The sequence below is a fragment of the Marmota marmota genome, unplaced genomic scaffold (assembly GCF_001458135.2).
Source record: "Marmota marmota marmota unplaced genomic scaffold, marMar, whole genome shotgun sequence".
NCBI lineage: Eukaryota > Metazoa > Chordata > Mammalia > Rodentia > Sciuridae > Marmota > Marmota marmota.
Window position 1 is genome coordinate 27,163,931 of NW_026000016.1, and position 19,111 is coordinate 27,183,041.

The window sequence follows — 19,111 nt, forward strand, 5'->3', positions numbered from 1 at the left end:
GTTCAAAGTACAGAGGTCACTGTTTCTCCAGCTGTTGGGATGCATTAATGATCTAGACTCTTCCAGGGTTGGCTGGAGGGAGAAGAGGGTTGGGTAAATCTTTCCTCCCTGAAAGAAGTGTTGATTGATTGTGGTGTGCCACTGAGTATGTGGGTGAAGTGTGACTCATCAGTATGGCACAGGACTTGAGTTCTGTGTTCTCCACAGAAAGACAGCTCTGAGACACTGACGCCTCTGTGTTTCTGTCTGTCTCCCTCCTTAATCTCTTTGGAAAGTTAAAAGGGAAAATATGGCTTTTTTATTTTAGTGGTTAACATGACTTTCTCATTTTATCACTTCCCAAAATGTATCAGAGGATGGCTTGATTACTACTCTTACCTCACAAGGTGCCAGGGATGAAGGCTAACTTCAGTCCCAGAAACTTGTGAAAGAAAATGAAGAAGAAAAATGGAGAAGGAAGAAATACCTGCTCCTTATTATTTACCACTAGGAAGTGTCCTCATCTCAGACCAGCCATCTGTGTACCTGCAGTTCCTGACACCTACACCCACCAGTGACAGGAGGTAATGTCTGTGGAGTCAGAGTGTGTTCAGAAAGGGTCAAGGAAAATGAATGACAGTGACTGATGTTCTAAGATACAATCAGCAAAGCCCTGGAAGACTCAGAAACACCAAAGACAAAGTAGGACTGAGATTTACATTTATTAATCATAAAGAAACCAGAAGATTATAAATGGGTTAATCATTTATATATTACTTCAGTGAGCACTTTTTTGCTTAGTCATCAAAACAGTTCATTTTTCTTTGTCATAAAAAATACACATGTATTTTTAAAAGTGTGTTCATGCTTTCTTCTTTCCATTCCTTGTCTCAAAATCCCATTTTCTTCTAAATTCCATTTTCCTCTTTATCTTCCTGGGAATTCCATGGGGTGTATTGTCAGACATAAACAAATTATTTTCATAGAGCTTAGCAGAGGCATAGTCAAATGTAAAAACAAGGTCTAGAAAATAATTTCTATACTCAAATATGACCCTGATTCCACAATGATAGGGTATAAAAAAAAACAAAAAACACCAAACAAATGAGTGAAACATCAATAGGGCTCAAGAGACAGCTCAAGAACAACTGTTAGGCACTTGTGAGCATGTTAACATGTAAAGGAGCATCAGGAAACAATTTTGTTGCTTGCATTTCTCCTAAAATGAAGAATGATAGGTAAAAAGTGTATACATTTAAAATATTTTCTTGCGGTTTTCTTCGTTATTGTTGTTGTATTTGTTTTTAACTGACTTTAAACTTTCTTTAAACTCATCAATAGTAGAGTCAGGGATTAGAAAATATGACAGTTATAGTAACATTCAAAATAATTTTATAGACAATTTTGTTCATTTTAAAGCCTTTCATTACCTAAAATTTATATTCCATCATATTCCCAAATGACTTCCAAATACTTTTTCTTGCATTAACTCAGAGCATACATAACTCTGAAAAGTCAAAAAATAGAATCAATTACAGGAGAAAAATGGTTCAAGGCTGGGTGATAGGGATTTGCTGAGGTATTGTTGATGCTGTTGATAAAATCCTGATGGATGCCTCCTGGATGATAAAAGCTGGATAAATAACAAGAAATTCTGATTATTTGGTTATTTAGTCTACTGATCATAAATAATCAAAGTACCCACAAAACACTTATTGAGGTTACAATGCAGGCAATATAAACTATGTTGTGCCCAAGTACCAACATGGAATAAAGCAGCCTGTTAAGATTGAGTTCTATGTATATACACACTTTCTTTATCCATTCATTTATTGAAGGGCACCTAGGTTGGTTCCATAGCTTAGTTATTGTGAATTGAGCTACTATAAACACTGATGTGGCTGCATTACTGTAGTATGCTGATTTTAAGTCCTTTGAGTCAAGGAGTGGGATTATATATATATATATATATATATATATATATATATATATATATATACACACACACACACATATATACACACACACATACATACACAACAAATAAAAAAAAAATTGAGTTCTGCAAGGGCCCAGAGCAAGAGGTCTTTCTTACATGATTTTGCTATGGTTTGAGAGTGTTTACTAAGGGTTAAAGGGAAGTGGTTGGGTCATTAAAGGGTGTGTCCTTGAAGAACCTTGAGGTAGTTTTATGGAAGCCCAGTTATCTCAAAGTAAATTGTTAATAAGCAAGTGAGATGGGCCCCTCCCTATTCTCTGGCTTCTTGTTTCACCAGGTGATCTCTCTCCACATGCTCCTGCCCTGATGTTATCCACATGCTGTGACACAGCCAAGGAGACTCTTATCAGAGGCCAAACTACGGGGGATCACCCAATCTTGGACTTTTAGCCTTCCAAACTAAGCTAAATAAACTTCTCTTTATTATAAAGTATCCAGGATATTTTGTTGTAGCAACAGAAAATGTACTAATAACACAACATGTGGGGAATGTAGAATGGAAACAACCCTGGAAAACAATTGGTAAGATGCTAAATAATATGCCTACACCCCACGGGCCAATAATTCTACTTTCAGGAATCCAACTTACAGAACAATCCTTTAATTTTTAAATGTTCTTATCCAGTATAATATTATTTATAATAAAAGTTGATATAATCCAAGTGTCAAATACTGAAAAATTGTTTTTAAAAAGTGCCAATCATTTATATAATTCAGTGTTATAAAACCATCAAAGATGAATTTGAATAGATTGGAGAGTTCCACACCAACATATGCTTACAAATCATATATATATATATACACAAACACACACACACACACACACACACACACACACACACACACACACACATATATATATAATGGCTACATTACAAAACAAAAATTCCTACCAGAATGAAGTTTATAAACAGTGATCAAAGGTGATTTCTTTCTTTTACTTTTCTGGCATTTTATAAATTTGCCATGGTGAACATATGCTGCCATTATAATAAAACATATAAACTTTAGTATATTTAAATTTGAAGTAGATAGACAACTCAAATCACATGTATTAACCCAAGTGCATGTATTAACTGATTTTTCTTTTTAAGGCTTTAGATGGTCTTTCAATTTATCCCATAAAGCTGGTCCGCCAGTATGCATAAACTATGGTGGGCTTGTACTTAAAATAAATAAGCAACACTGTGTTATTTTTAAAACCCCTAAGCAAGGGTCATAACCAGCAAAGAAACCTCTCAGTGTCTCCTCTTCTTCTGTGAGGTACATGGAGGAAGCAATGTTCAGAGCCAGAAAGCACAAGGGCACATTTGGAAATGCCCAGGATTTGTGTGAGGAGTGAAGGGTGATGAAGTTGGCAGGGAGTTTAGGGCCCCATGGCAAACAGCATCTGGGACACACTGAGGATTTATCTGGGCATTCTGCACCTCTCTCTCCTTGTCCACAACTTCCTCCCTCCTTCAATCGCATGCCATCACCCCTGCCTGCCCTTCCACCTCTCCTCTCACCTCCCTCCACACCATCCCACCCATGGCTCTCAGGACCATCTGCCAAAAGCATAGCTTTGATTATGTTTGGCTTTAAACATGTTCCACACACCAACCTTTATTGCAAACTTACTTTCAAGAACCTACCATACCTGGCTTCATCCCTCTTCTCCATCCTCATCTCCCTTAGTCCCTGCCCCAGTGTCCTCCTTGGTCCCTACAAAGGTAAGAACTTGTAGGAGCTTCCATCCTAATAGACCCCTAGAGCACTCTGTGGTCTTCTTTCCTCAGCACGTTCAGGCTGTATCTATCCTCAAGCTTTCCTTCATCATCCCACCAGAAAGACTGTCTATCTCCTGTGAACCCACAGAGAACCCTGTCTGTCCTAAGTTACAGCTATTTCTTTATACATACAAATGTATGCCTCTGTGTCGGGTGAAGAGCGTGCCTCCTGGCTCTATCTCTTATCGCCTCTGTGTGGCACTAGGTTAGTTGACTATCTGAGCCTTTGTTTCTTGCCTATTATTATTTTTAAGTCATAGAGACTCTAAAAGGATGATAAAAGATGACCATTATCTTAGGATCTTTAATATAAAAGGCATTCTGGGAGCTGAGAAATTGGAGGTCACTTGAATTAACTTTAGATGATTCTTGCCTCCCCTCCATTGCAAGAGAGCATCGGATTGGGTCACCTGGAGTACCCTTAACTGTTAAGGGGACTGGGTGAGTCTGTGACCAAGTGACCTGGAGGACCTCTAATGGTTAAGGTCTCACAGAGACCACTTGACTCAGGCTTTGATCCAGGTCCAGTCAATCATCACTGGAATAGGTGGACAATGGATCAGTTCCATTTATGTTAGATGGCTCAGATTTGGATTCACTCTTCCTGCAAATGGGGGACTTTAGAAATGGCAGGAACTTAGAAATTTCAATTTCCTTTCTAGTATTCACTGTATTTCATCAAACTCAAGATACACCAAATGTAAGATATACCATTATTTTATGCATCGTGAAGATTTTTTTAAAAAGTATTCAGAATGCTATAAGAAGCTGTGTAATTTTAAAGATGTTAAAACAGACATCTTAGAGCTGATGAAATATGGTTAGAGATATGGTTACTTGAATACATACTCATAATAGGTAACCAATGAACAGTTTTTTCCTTTTGCCTACCTCGAGGGTAAAGCCCATCTCACCTTTATACCCCTTACAGCACCTCAGACTGAGCCATGATGCAATGATGACAAAAAAAATCATAGCTATTATTTACTGAGCACTTTCTATGTGCCTGCTCTAATGCTGTAATTTTATATGGATTAATACTCAAAATAACTTTTATTGGTTGTTTTGGTAAGAACTAGCATCATTCTCATTGTGCAGAAAAGGGTACTGATACTTAGCTTAAATAACTCAACCAAGTAAGGAAGATGTTAGAACTACAAATCCAAGGCTGTCTAATGCTCAGTCTAGGCCTGTCTGGACCACCTTTGTACATCATCAGTCAGGTGGGTGGGCATCAATACTCAGTAGTGAGAAGTTCAGGCCAGAATAAGAAAGAAGTATGGTCAAGGTTTTTAGAGAAAAAGATATTTTAAGAGGGTCATAGATTTTACAGAGAAGTTAACTCAAAACTTCAATGTGAGGTCTTCCAACTGACTTTCTTATTCCTATAATATGAGGGTCAGGCTTACACCTCCAGGATTCAGGGTTTTTCTGGTCCAGTGAAATCAATGTGAGCACATTATTTTCTACCTCATGCTTCAGGATGCAGTCACCTTGAGGCACTGATTTTTTTTTTTTTTCAAACTCAAACTACATTTTAAAAAACATGTTTGATTTTTTTTAAAAAAAGCATTTGATTTAAATATTTTTGCCAAGTTGAGTTTGAATAATTTACACACTTCCCCTTCACTTTTCTATCTAAGACAGAAAAAATATATATATAACTCTGGAGAATGGCTCACCTTCACCTCCTTATTCCTTATGGATATTCCTTAATGAACTGGAAACATATACCTGTCTCTGCCAGGGTTCTCCATCTGCATTTTATAATTGAATGGGAAGGAAGGATGGAGAAAGCTAGGTGGAAATACATAATTACAGAGGGGAATAGAAATGAAGGGCATTTTCCAATTCCAAAGACCAGAATATAAAACATTCACTCAAAAATTAAAGCAGCACAATAAAAAATATATATATATTAACACAAGAAAATCCAGCTTTGAGAACCTGAGTACTTGAAGCAAAACTAACCTTTCACGTGTCACCCCAGCAGATCCTTCACTGTACCATCTTATATACAGGGTCGCCAACTTTCAGGTTTCCAATTTTTTCCACTGAATAATAAATTCCAAAAAGTGGGGATGACTTGTATATTTTTTTCTCAGATGGATCACACAGACGGTAGCTGAAAGAAGCAAACATTCCTCATCAGGCACAAAAAGGAAATAACAATCTAGGTACTCTCCATAGAGCCCAAGGTTTCAGTCTGGTTATTTATACATCAATAGCAAGCCCTTTTTTAAAATGGTAACACAGAAATCTGTGGATAATTAGTCCAACTGTAAGTAATCCTGGTTTTTCTAGAAGTAATAACCTGAGAGTATGAACAATTTTTTCATGCCTTCAGTTTGAAGCTAAAAAGAAAAAAAACACTTGCACATGTAATCAGAATATAAATATTTTGCTTACATGAGTACCTTCAACTTTATAACTCCCTGAAACAAATGCTCATGAAATCTCAAAATGAACTGCCCTGATCTCTAAACCTTCTGTTTACTGCACTTGAGCACTTTGCTTTCCACCCCCTCCAAGTTTACAAGATAAAGTTGGAGTTCGTTGGTGGACAAAAATTAAGGCACAGATGCAGTGGGCAGGCGGTCTGGCTTAGAGTTGAAAATTTTTTTTTCCAAAGGTCCATCTAAAGAAAAGAAAATTAACTTCACTGAATTTTAAACAGCAAAGGACAAAAACAAAACAGAACAGTACATCCGAAGACTTCATCAAATAACCTTTTCTCAAATACCCATTGGAAACAAACAACAAAATAAAATAGAAAAAAATAGAATACAACACTAAAAAATGTTAACTTCAGTTTTTTTTCTTTTTTTTTTGTTTTGTTTTGGTTTGGGTTTTTTTTTTTTTTGTTTTTGTTTTTTTTTTTTTTTGGTGTGTGTGTGTATGTGTGCAGGGAATCAAACTCAGGGCCTTGTACATGCTTAGCCAAGTGCTCTACCACTGAACTACACTCCCAGCTCTGGCCTTAGGTCTAAAAACACATTCTACTAAGGACTAAGTTAGTGAAACTTCTTTAAATAATTAAATAATAATAATCCTGACATTAAAAAAGCTCCTCTGGGCATCATAGGGCATGCCTACATCCCAGCAGTTCAGGAGGCTGAGGCAGGAGGATCATGAGTTCAAAGCCAGCCTCAGCAACAGCGAGGTACTAAGCAACTCAGTGAGACTCTGTCTCTAAATAAAATACAAAATAGGCCTGGGGATGTGGCTCGGTGGTCAAATGCCCCTGAGTTCAATCATGGTAACCTCCTCCCCACCACCCCAAAAAGAATCTCCCAGGTATACAAACTAACAACCCATTCCATTCCATTTTTTCTAATATTTCATTATGCAATTCAAATTATTCTCATACATTTTGCTATTGATTCTAATAAAGGAATTTGAATTGTAATAAATATAATTAAATAATTACTTGAGGCCTCCATTTGGAAGTGCAAATATAAATATTATTAAAAAATTGATAAGAAGCTGGGCTTGGAATTGGGATACAGTGGACAGATTCCCCATGAGCATGGATAAGACTTCCGATTACCCTGTGGTGAACATGACGTGGCTGGGCAGACTGTGACGTGAGGCAGAGGCCAGGTGCCATAGTGCTGGTGGAATCGGCAAGCCCAGCCAGTGATAATGCAGAAAATGAAACGGCCACTGATGGCTCCAATGGGTAGCCTCCAGCAAGGCCAGCCAGGGGCCAAGTTCACCCTATTCCATTGGTCAAGTGGAGTTGGTGAACTTGGGAAAATAATTTGGGACAGAAGTCAGCAGGGGCCAAGAGAACCCAGATGTGTTAGGAGCTGGCAGGAGCCATGAGAGCTTAGATGTGCTGGGATCTGGCAGGGGGCAAGAGACTTCAGGAAGTACTAGGGCTTGTTCCCGATGTTGGTGAACCAGAAACAAGCCCATACCTTGGAGGTAAGGCACCTGTGCTGTTCAGTGCTTGTTACACTAATGGCTCTAGCCATGGACAACTGACTGTGCAGATGGCAGCCACTGTGGAGCAAGAAACAGACACTGTCTGGTTTGATACCAGTGCAGGACAAAGTAGCCAGTGAGCTGAGCTACACACTGTCTGGATAATGATAGCAAATGAAGCATCCCCCATAGCAATATGTACCAACAGCTGTGCTATGTGTTGGGTGCAAGTTCTGTGGCAAGAACTCTGGGAGTTAAGCCACCAGGAACAGGTGACTCTAGGGCATGTTACTGGCCATCCCCTGTGACTAGCCCAGGGACTCATGAAGCAGATGCTTTGGTGAGGGTGTGGTGGCTAGAGCAGGCCCCTCCCACCAACCTGGCAGTACAGGTGTGAAAACAGTATGGCAAACAATGGGGCCTGGCTTTAACGTGGGATGCCCTGGTAGAGGTTTGTGCTCAGAAATATCCACACCCCTGACACCTGGGAGCCAGAGATGGTCAAGTAATGCATGGATGTGTCCCCCTGACAGGATGGCAGGTTGACTACATTGGCCCTTGACTGATGCTGAAGTGGCCCATGTTTGCCTTGATGGCATTTGATACAGCTACAGGCGTGGTGTTTGCCTGGCCCAATGGTCAAGCAAACCAGCGCACTGTGATTCACACCCTGACAGTGTTGACAGCCTGTACAGCTGGCCCATCACAATAGTGAGTGACCCAGGTACTCATGTCACGGGTGAGGATGTACAGGGATGGGATCTCAGTTACCAGTACAACAACATCTAACACCTTTGTTGTCCAGGTGACAACAAAGGATCATCATGGAAGACCTCCAACACATAGATTCAATGGAAGCTGCGTATCCCATATCACCCACAGCTGCAGGCCTAATAGGGATATAATGACCTGCTTAAGCAAGGACTTAGGACTGCAGTCAACACCCCCTCCATGGTAGGCACAGCACCTGAGGGCAACTGTGAGAGCTCTGAACAAGTGTGAATGGTCCCATGAGAGGCACCAGCTCCTGTGGAGGCTTTGCTGCACCACATAGCAGCACCAGTGCAGGTCCGGGTGACAACCAAGGATGTTGTACTTAAGCCTGTGTTTGGGCAGCCAGGGAATGTTCATTTGCCCACTCCCATTGGATTGAATCAAGGGAAAAATATGGAGTGGACCTGGCCCTGGGCAATAAAGGATCCCACATGGGTTGGGTATCCCTGTTAGCCCCATGGGGAAAAGGTTTGGAGGGTGACCTCCTTGTAATACCATAGGTGACTAGTGAATCCCCCCACCCCCACCCCACCCCCCGCGGCCCATACATGTGACTTGGCCAGGTTCTGTGGCTGGGACACAGATTTTAAAAGGCATATTTATGGGGCTGGGGTTGTGGCTCAGTGATAGAGCGCTTTCCTAGCATGTGTGAGGCAGTGGGTTCGATCCTCAGCACTGCATAAAAAAATAAATAAAATAAAGGTATAAAAATTTTTTAAAATAAATGAATAATGTTTATTATTTTCCTTCAGCCAATTCTGAGTTCCCGAGTGCTAGTGCACACAGAACCTGCTGGAGTTCAGGATCAAGCTATGAGTGTGGAAGCACCCAGGAAAGCTGCCACAGGCAGCCACCGTGCTTTCCAGGACTCAAAGCTGACATGCATTCCCCCAGATGGACGTGATTTACCTGCACTTGTACCTGTAAGTGCTTTATCCTTTCATCTGTAGGTGTGTCCTTGCCATCACTGTTGTGAACTGGACACACACCTACACCAGAGTAGCAAACACATCCGCCTGCTGAGTATGCACAGAAGTACCTATGAGTTCTACTGCCAGACTACCCAGGTGGATCCAGACTACATCCCTGAACAAGTGGACATGACTGGGAAAGTCTTTTATTGCCACCTCAATATGGGATGAAACTGGAAGTGGTTTTTAGTAACCCCAGATGCTGGGACTTGTTTTCTGATTCTATGTTTTTGTAGTTTGCATTGTTGTTATGGCCTATGGACGCAGGATCTGCCCTCCTCACAAAGGATCATCGTGGAAGACCTCTAACACATAGTTTGTGTGGTGAGGAATCCCTGTAGAGCGGGTTCAAGATGGCTATAGTTAGGCTCCTCGCTAGGGCTTCTGGCAGGCTATGTTTTTAGTATATAACCAAAGTCATGAACACCCTGATTCAGCATGCATATGTACCAAAGGTCATAAACATGTGCTTGTGAGCATGCGCTCAGTTATGTAACCTGTTGGCAGTGGGCCATCTTTTTCTGGCCTGCACACATTTAAAAAAAAAAAGGCCTACGGAAAGACTCAAGGTGCAAAATGGGGCTGAGGCTGGCAGCTGGGGGCTACTGCCACCTCTGAATAAAGAATGTCTACTACTTAAGCTGTGCATGGTGGCACAGATCTATATAATCCCAGCAAGTCAGGAGGCTGAGCCAGAAGCATGGCAAGTTAATCTTGGCAACTTAACAAGGCCCTGTCTCAGAATAAAAAAGTAAAAAGGGCTGAGAATGTGGCTCAGTGGGCAAGCTCCTCTGGGTTCAACCCCAGTAATAAATAAATAAATAAATTAATTAATTAATAAAAAGAATGTCTACTATCCCCCCATGCACAGAAAAGAATCTGGGCACATGCTCAGAAACTCCTGAGTTGCTGTAATCTCAGCAACTCAGGAGGCTGAAGCAGGAGGATCACAAACTCAAGGCCAGCCTCAGTAATTTAGTCTGTGTCTCAAAATAAGAATTTTAAAAGGGCTGGGGATATAGCTCAGTGGTAGAACATCCCTGGGTTCAATCACCAGTACCACAAAAATAAAACCAAAAAAAACTGATATGAGAGACATTTAAATTTCAGAATGGAATATTATATAATTAAAAACTTATCAAAAGCACTAAAGGGGAAAACAAAGAGGAAGCAATAAGTACTCATTTATAATAACTGATAGGCACACAGAGTGACAGGGGCTCTGGATTGAAAGGTCACATGCACCTCGTGGCTGACATAGCACCCAACCCTTAGGTCAATATGGTATTTGGATAATATTAAAAACACTGGACTTGGTGTTCTACCTCTTCAGGGTTTCCAGCGGCTCCTTCCTGTCTATGATTCCAGTATCTGGGTCCACCGTAGTCATAATGCACCTGTCACACAATAACCATGGGTTAGGTGACATTCAAGAACCAATGGGCACTGTGCACATATTATTCAATTATGCTTTGTGTTATATATATTTACATGTATAGAAAAAATCCTGGTTGGAAATATTGAAAATTAAAGATTATTGTTTTGAAAAAAAAAAAAAAGAACCAATGGGCATTTCATACCCCAAAGGTGAAATTCAGTGAGAATCCTTACCGGGGGCAAGACAAGACCTTCTTCATTTCTACATCACCAATGAGGAGTTCATCCCAGCAATCCTAGAAGGAAAGAAGATATATTTTAAGAGTAAGACTTCTTGGGTCTTGTTGTTCATTTTTTTGGCTGGTACCAACTATGAATCAAGCAGAAGAAAACAGCACAAGAAGACATCAAGAACTGTCACATGTGGATGGGTCCAGGGTTCACTTCTTCCCCGAACTAGGGATTGAACCCAGGGCCTCATTCATGCTAGGCAAATGCTCTACCACTGAGCCATGACCCCAGCCTCAGGGGTCTACCTCTTGAGTCAGACTCAAAACCCTGATTCTGTCAGCACAGCAAGAACAAACTTCCTACAGAGTGGCAGTTTGCCATAACCATCAGAATTAACGAAAAGACTAATTTACTGGTATGCAACGAGATCTACAGCTTGCAAGATAAGCCCACTCTTTCCTCATGGCTAAGCTGTGATGGAAGGGAAGCTAAAACTGAGGTTCTTTGATGAGTGGGACATCACCCGAGGGGAGTCAGTCATGATTCACTATCCAACACTGCTACCTCCTGACCTCGGCACTGACATTCCACGGCCACTGGCTGTGCCTTGCTTGAACAGCCGGCACCACCCACATTTGCTTCACTCCTCCAAGGAAGCTACTATCATGATCCCTGTTTTACCCTAAGAGACAGAAGCCTAGAGAGATTTCAAAATCTTAGCGTCACACAAAGAGAATGTAGGGCAGCTAAGTCAGAAAATCTTTCTGATTATGAAAGCAGGACTTTTAACTACCCAACTCCTAATTCTCCCATCCATATTCATACACAAGCACATACACACAGATACATACACACGAACATGCACACATATATACAAACACATACACAGAAACATATGCACACATACACATATATAAATACGCACACAGGCACATTTACAGAAACACACATATGAACATCTATACATACATATATGAGAAAGATGGACTAATTATATGTACACATATAATTTTTTTATTTTCATATACAGATATTCATTTACATACAGTAGTCCTTTGGTATCCAGCGAAATTGCTTTCAGGACCCCCTTTGGATATCAAAATCTTCAATGCTTAAGTCCCTAATATAAAAAGGCCTAGTATTTTCTCATAATATATGCACATCTTCCCATATACTTTAAATAATTTCTGGATTACTTATATAACCTAATATAATGTAAATGCCAGGTAAATAGTTGTTTAGGAAATAATGACAAAAAAGGCCTGTACACGTTGCAATTTTTTCTGAATATCTTTGATCTGCAGTTGGCTGAATCTGCAGACATGGAGGGCTGACTGTGTACATATATTCAACTAGATACATGAACCCATATATGGAGGTTATATGGACAATTTTGTAGGGGAGGCAAAATTTATCTCTGTTCTTTTAGGGATTTTCAGCTCAACCTGAGGATTAAATTGACATAAAACAGATCAATAGAAGAAAGGCATACAAACTTATTTAATACAATTCACTTTACACAGGAGCCTTCATAATGAAATTAAGACCCAAAGACAGAGAGTTAAACACATATACTGAATTGGACAAAGAGTAGTAAAATTATGAAAACGTGACAGGACAGAGGGACTGGGCAAGGGCAGCCAATGGGGTAGAAAAGTGACTCGGAAGAGGTTAGCTCCCCAAGGCTGGTTTGTACAGACTCCCCCAGCCTCAGCTTCCCTTCCCTGATAAGAAGGATACTTTCTTCATATCCTTTTGGGGAATGCATCTTTCTCATGGGAACTTCACCTCCTGCTTTTAAGGAACAGGACAAAGGTCAGTGTGATCCCCTTGCATCTGCTGTTTTCAAGGGCCTTTACTTCAAAATAATTAATATGCGAGAGCAACATGTTTTGGGGTGGCATGTTCTTAACTCCTTTAATAGCATATATGACATTACATCCTTGTGGGAGGGGGCATGTAAGGCTATATAAAGACCAAGGCCTCTCTTGCTAACTGGAAAGCCATCGGGGTTCTTCATCTTTAAGGCACCCATGCCATCTCTGCTGAGACCTACTGATTTAAAGTTTGAACTTCACATGACAATCTGTTGTCCTGTTCTCCAGGTGACAAGCAGGAGGCATGAGGGATAGGGCTCACTACAGGCTCCTTTGACAACACCACCATCTATAAGTGGAGCAAATAATGTTCTTGAAGCTGTTTCCTGATATTGAAACAGAATGACTTTAGAGACCCCTCTAAAATTGAGAGCAACTTCCTTATGCTGAAAATAAAACCTCAGGGGCTGCCCCTGGCCCCCACTCGGCCCCTGGCTTGGATTGGCCACAGAAGCTGAGAGTGAGACTGCCCTGCCCTGGCCTGTCTAGCATAAGTGAACTAAATCTGCATCTGTGTATCACCTGGCTTTTTTTTTTTCTATAAATTATGACTGCTTTTGTGGGACTAGGTGACAAGCAATCTAGCTGTTTCTCCCCACTTTGATCAAACAGCATAAAATTCACTCTTTCTTTTTCCCGTTTCTCAATGCAAGTAGTCAGCTAAATCCAGCCAGTTAGGATCCAGACAGGGTCCCTGGGCTCGGCTGCCATTAGTAGTATCAACTCAGGTGAGTTTCTGAAGACCCTGAGTCTAAGGGATTTAATGAGAAATCAGTCTAAGGAAATTAAATCTATCCCTGAGCATCTGCAGCTTTGCTCCCCCTCAGGGGGCATGAGAGAAGGCTGAAGCCTCCCCCTGCAGAAGGCAGAGTAGAGCACAGGGTAGGGGTTAACACCACTCCATTTCTCCCTGGGCTGCTGATGACCACATTCTGCCCTGGTCCTCTTTCAGAGGCAAACTCCCGCCTGACCCCTAATACACTGAAAGTTCTCTGATATCTACTTGTGTCTTCAAAACTCAGAAATCTCTCACCTGATATGACCACAGCCAGACTGAGGGAAAGAGCTCTATGAATGCCCTGGGTTCCCAGCCATACTTTAGGAAACTGTTTCTGGGTGGAAACGAGCTTCACCTTTGGCAGATGAACTATGTAACCTTTGTAAAATTCAAGGACACAGCACGTACCGAATGGAATCTCCATATTCAAGTCAAGTCTTATTACACTCAGGGTTCAAAACAGCAAACCTACTGGTGGACCGTGCTCTCTCCCATGGGGTATGACAGAGTACTACAGCTCTAGTCCAGGGAAGGGAAGGGCTGGACGCCCTTCACCACACGGGGGCGCTGCGGCCACAGGAAAGGGAGCAACAGCACAACCAAGCAGGGCTGAAGGAATCCCATGCCCCTAAGCGCCTTACGTTCAATTGCCTTTTCCAAGCGAGGACGAATTTAATATTTCAAAGTCACATATCTGTGGATCTTCTACCTCGTGACTATGCTAGACATCAGGGAAGTCTGTAAAGTGTAGTTAGATTTCCTAGGTCAACAAGACAGATTCAGGTCATCTGCTCTTACGCTGTTACCGGGGTTGACTGCTTAGAACAACAGCACTTGGTCCGGATTCCTAAGAATTGTCTGTCTGCAGCACCCCCAGTAATCAGCCAGTTCTTATTACTTTCTGCAATATTAATCACTAAAGTCATTCCTCCTAATCTGATCATTTTTTCACATCTTGGTGTAAAACATTATCTACAGTGGAAAAACTTAGCTAATTACGTTTAAATGTAATTAATTCAGTTTTAAAGGAAAATAAATTTTAAATGACTGAAAAAATATTTGAGCTTTACCTTTCTATTGTGTTCCACTAGACCACATAATTTACTGAGTTATACTATCCAGCAAGGTCCCAAGGTCATCGCCGAACATAAAAACGCTGGAGGCAGGCAGTGCGCCCCCTGCTGGTTAACAGCCTATCTGCAGTCTGACAAAATCCAGGTCTCTGGGAACATTCAGAATCAAGAGAGAAAACCATGGAATTTTTTAAATGAAAGAAGAGAAACTTCCAGGTAAATGGAGAATCGTTACACATCAGGGCCTCAGCTTTGTGGAATTCATCCTTACAAAAGACATCTGAGAGTAAGATGGAAAGACAGCACAAGCTAGAATGAGTGGCCTGCTTTGGCAATGGACTATGAAAGGGATTATCCTTTATAGAGTCCAGATCAGATCATCCATTCAAATCAGATGGACAGCCTTTGGGAGGCCATCTACTGCCACCATCTTGGCCCTCTCTTCCCTCCTAATCTCAGTCCCAGATTTAGTGTGTCTTTTTTCCAGCTCCTGACTTTCTAACAGCTACTCAAAAGTTACTCTATTGTATGTGGGATGTGGTAACACATGCCTTAGATTTCAGTGGCTGGGGAGGCTAAGGACAGAAGATCACAAGTTCAAGACCAGCCTCAGCAACTTAGAGAGACCCTGTTTTAAAATAATAAATGAAAAGGCTGGGGATATAGCCCAGTTGGTAGTGTGCTTGTCTCACATGCAGAAGACCCTAGGTTCAATCCCCAGTACCACAAATAATAATAACAAATAAATAAAGGGCTAGGGATGTGGCTCAGTGGTAAAGTACCTCTGAATTCAATCCTCAGTACCAACAAAACCAAAAATTTCTCTACTGTATTGTACATAAAATTGATAGAAGCAATTTTAAACCATTATGGCATAAATTGAGGGAATGAAGAAGCAAATAAACAAACAAAACTTTTTGATTTGTTGAAATCCATAGCAATTTTCCTGATTTGTTATTGATGACCTCACATGATTACAGTAAGTTCAAAAAGTCAGCAACTAATAACAGGCTAAATACACATGGGGTGCATGGACAACAATTACTACTAGGACAATAAAAAAAAGGATGTGAACCTATATTAACACTGAATAATGTTAAGATGTTGCTGAGTGAAAATAGTACAGTATACACACATGCACACACTCATAGAGTCATGTATTTCTTAACAGGGATACATTCTGAGAAAGTGTCATTAGGCAATATTGTCATTGTGCAAACATCTAACACAGATGGAATAGCCTACTCCACCACTTGGCTGTATGGCCTCTTAATGGCAACAAGAGCAGTGCATCTTGTACACTTAGGGGCCACCTAATTGTATCCAGTGTAATCAAGATATGTGGTACAGAGATGTATGAGGCTGTTGCTACTGTAACACAGCATCTGGTTTTCCAGTAAACTTTTTTAATAAGTGAAAGGAATACACTTACAATAATAATAAAATTACAGTTCAATGAACAAACCAGAAGCACAATCTTTTAATGTATGTGCTATCTTTTTCTACAACTGTCAGCCCAGAAGGTTTCTTTATACCAGCATCACCAAGAGCAGGTGAGTAATGCCTTGCCCTACAGTATTATGATGACTACATTGTCACTAGGCAACAGGAACTTTTCAGCTCCTTTCTAATCTATGGGACCATGGTTGTACCTGCATAAGCCATCCATTGTTGACCAAATGTCAAATCTGTATAAATAACTGTGTATCATTTATAGAAATATATCTGCAAAGCTTCCACCCAAGATTTTTAAGTTATTTGACATTTTAGGACAATTCTTAATCTTCTTTTCTTTTTTAATTTAAAAGAATCACTATAATCCCAACCATGCATTTTAAAAAAATCATCCTAGTCTAGCTAGTCTAGTCTCAGATTCCTCTGACACCAAATACATACTATTTTCCAACACTTTCTGCAACTTTGTGACATCAACTGGGCATCTCACAATTCAGTTCAATTCTAACACTAACTACCAGAAGTTAGCACAGACCCCACAGGTTGAGGGGTCAGTCCCACAAGAGTGTCCCCACTTCAGATGCCACTGTCAAGTCCAGGCTGCCCTTGCTTCTTAGCAAATGCTTAGCTATTCCCACATCCTTTCATTTTTATACTGAGGATTTAACCCAGGGATGCTTTAACACTGAGCTACAGCCCCAGTTCTTTTTATTATTTTGAGACAGGGCGTCACTCAGTTGCTGAGGACTTAGTAAATCACTGAAGTTGGCCTCAAAAATACGATCCTCCTGCCTCAGCCTCCCAAGTCACTGGGATTACAGGCGTGCACCACCGTGCCTGACCCCTCTAAAGGTTTGACATTTTACCAGAATGACTCCCAGAATTCAGGAAAGCACTTTACTATTATCAGCTTATTAATAAGGAATTTAACTCAGAAATAGCCAAATGGAAGAGTTGCATAGGGCAAGGGGTAGGGTCAAGTCCCTAGACCCTCTCAGGTGCACCACCTTCTCAGCACCTCTATTTTTGCCAGCTCAGAAGCTCTCTGAACCTCATTTTTCAGTGGTTTTACAGAGGTTTCATTTTTTTGCACAGCAAGGCCATCACAGAGCCAAAGTGACCACAGATGTCCATAATCACTGGTTCTTGTGATTATGCCAGAAAGATTTCAGACATGTCATTCAGGGTAGCAGGCATGAGTTTATTAGAAAGGATAGGAAAAAGAGACATTCTCAAGGGAGACAGTGGGTTATATCAGAGAACAGAGAGACCATGCACCCCTCCTGCCCTCCAGTTTCATTGGGGGTCCCAGGAAAGTTTCCAGAAAGTCCAGTCAGGTCCTTCTCTTGGCTTCTGACTGATGGCAGGCTTGCATTAGGCTTCCAAATACCCACTGTGCATGATCTTACCCCATAGAGGGTAAGATCATTATAATGACATGCTAAAAATCCAAGCAATGCTGGATCACTTGGCCATGCTAATTGAACTTGTTATTGCAGATTTTATGGTTAGAGGGTTTTGCTTTTAATTATTCTGTCTCCCTGAGTTCTGGAATCTGGTCTGTGTAAAGGTTACAAAAATCCTCCCCTTCAGGGTGTGTTCTTCTTATGGGCAAGGAAGAGCCTTTTGGGTCTGCATTTCTCTGGCAAGTAGCAGGTTGTTCACTGAGGAATGTACCTTGCCCTATTGACTTATGCCAGGCAGAACCACAGGTAAATTGCTTAAACAACAACAACAGGGCTGGAGCTATGGCTTAGTGGTAGCGCACTTGCGTGGCACGTGTGAGGCACTGGATTCAATTCTCAGCACCACATATAAATAAATAAAATAAAGGTCTATCGGGGGCTGGGATGTGGCTCAAGCGGTAGCGCGCTTGCCTGGCATGCGTGCGGCCCGGGTTCGATCCTCAGCACCACATACAAAGATGTTGTGTCCGCCGATATCTAAAAAATAAATATTAAAAAATTCTAAAAAAAAAAAAGAAAAATAAAAAATAAAAAAATAAAGGTCTATCAACAACTAAAAAAAATTTTTTTAAATAAAAAGTTGTTGGCAGCAGGTCCACCCTGGCCCCTGGAGCCCTACCTCCACTAGTTTGTTCTGCATGCCAGTGTGGCCAGCTCACAAGGCCATGGCGAACTTGCGGTTTTTCTGTTCCTGCTTGTCCGTCTGAGACATATGTATCCCACGGGAATGCCTTGACCTTTTCTGGTCTGATGGACTTATTGTTAAGGGAGGTTTCGGTACCTGACAATAATAGATGTTGAAACTAAATTTCTCCCCCCTCCCTCCTGCTTTTGGGTAGTTTTCCACTTCTGCTGCTTGGGGTATAAAAAAGGTGTGTTAGCAATAAAGAGTATTGACTCCTGGATGAAGAACCTTGGTGTCCTGTGTGTCTTTTAACCTCGCCGTCCCTCGCCGGACTCGGCTCCCTTGGCCGGACGCGGCAATTGGAGGTTCCCACCGAGATCCGGAAAGCAGGGGTAAGCGGACGGGGCTCACCTTCTAAGAAAGAAGGGGGAGGATTGGTTTAAAGATAATTTAAAGAGACAGGGTACGTACCATGGGTAACTCAACAGCGAAGGTTCGTCTGGCCAACGAACTGAAAGAGCTGTTAAATACACAAGGAACAGGAATAAAAACTAAGACTGCAACCGAATTCGTTGAAATTATTGCCCAGGCTTGTCCTTGGTTTCTGACAGGAGGATTTCTTAATAATAGTGACTGGGACCTGGTGAGGCATGACCTTCAGAAATTATTGAGGGACCGGGGCTCGGACAGTGTCCCAGTTGCCACCTTTTCCTTATGGAGGTTGGTAAAGGATGCTTTATTAACAGATAAAGTAAAGATCAAGGATCAGCTTGCTGAATGTGAACAGGCCCTTAATCAGGTGCAGGA

At 41.2% G+C, this 19,111-nt stretch overlaps 1 protein-coding gene across 3 annotated transcripts in view; it reads right to left on the reverse strand.

Moving 5' to 3' along the window:
- Mtarc2 (mitochondrial amidoxime reducing component 2) overlaps positions 1–19,111 on the reverse strand; it is a 41,352-nt gene that overhangs the window by 153 nt on the left and 22,088 nt on the right. Inside the window, exons 5-8 of one of the 3 annotated variants that reach the window (XM_015483622.2) lie at positions 11,034–11,095; positions 10,748–10,819; positions 5,719–5,872; positions 683–1,612 (exon numbers count right to left, since the gene is read on the reverse strand). In XM_015483622.2, coding sequence (XP_015339108.1) covers positions 5,746–5,872; positions 10,748–10,819; positions 11,034–11,095 — 261 coding nt within the window. In that variant the 3' untranslated portion in view covers positions 683–1,612; positions 5,719–5,745. Of the gene's footprint in view, positions 1–682; positions 1,613–5,718; positions 5,873–10,321; positions 10,324–10,747; positions 10,820–11,033; positions 11,096–19,111 lie in introns of those variants that run through there. The other 2 variants (XR_007349775.1, XM_048809336.1) reach the window with 2 other exon arrangements.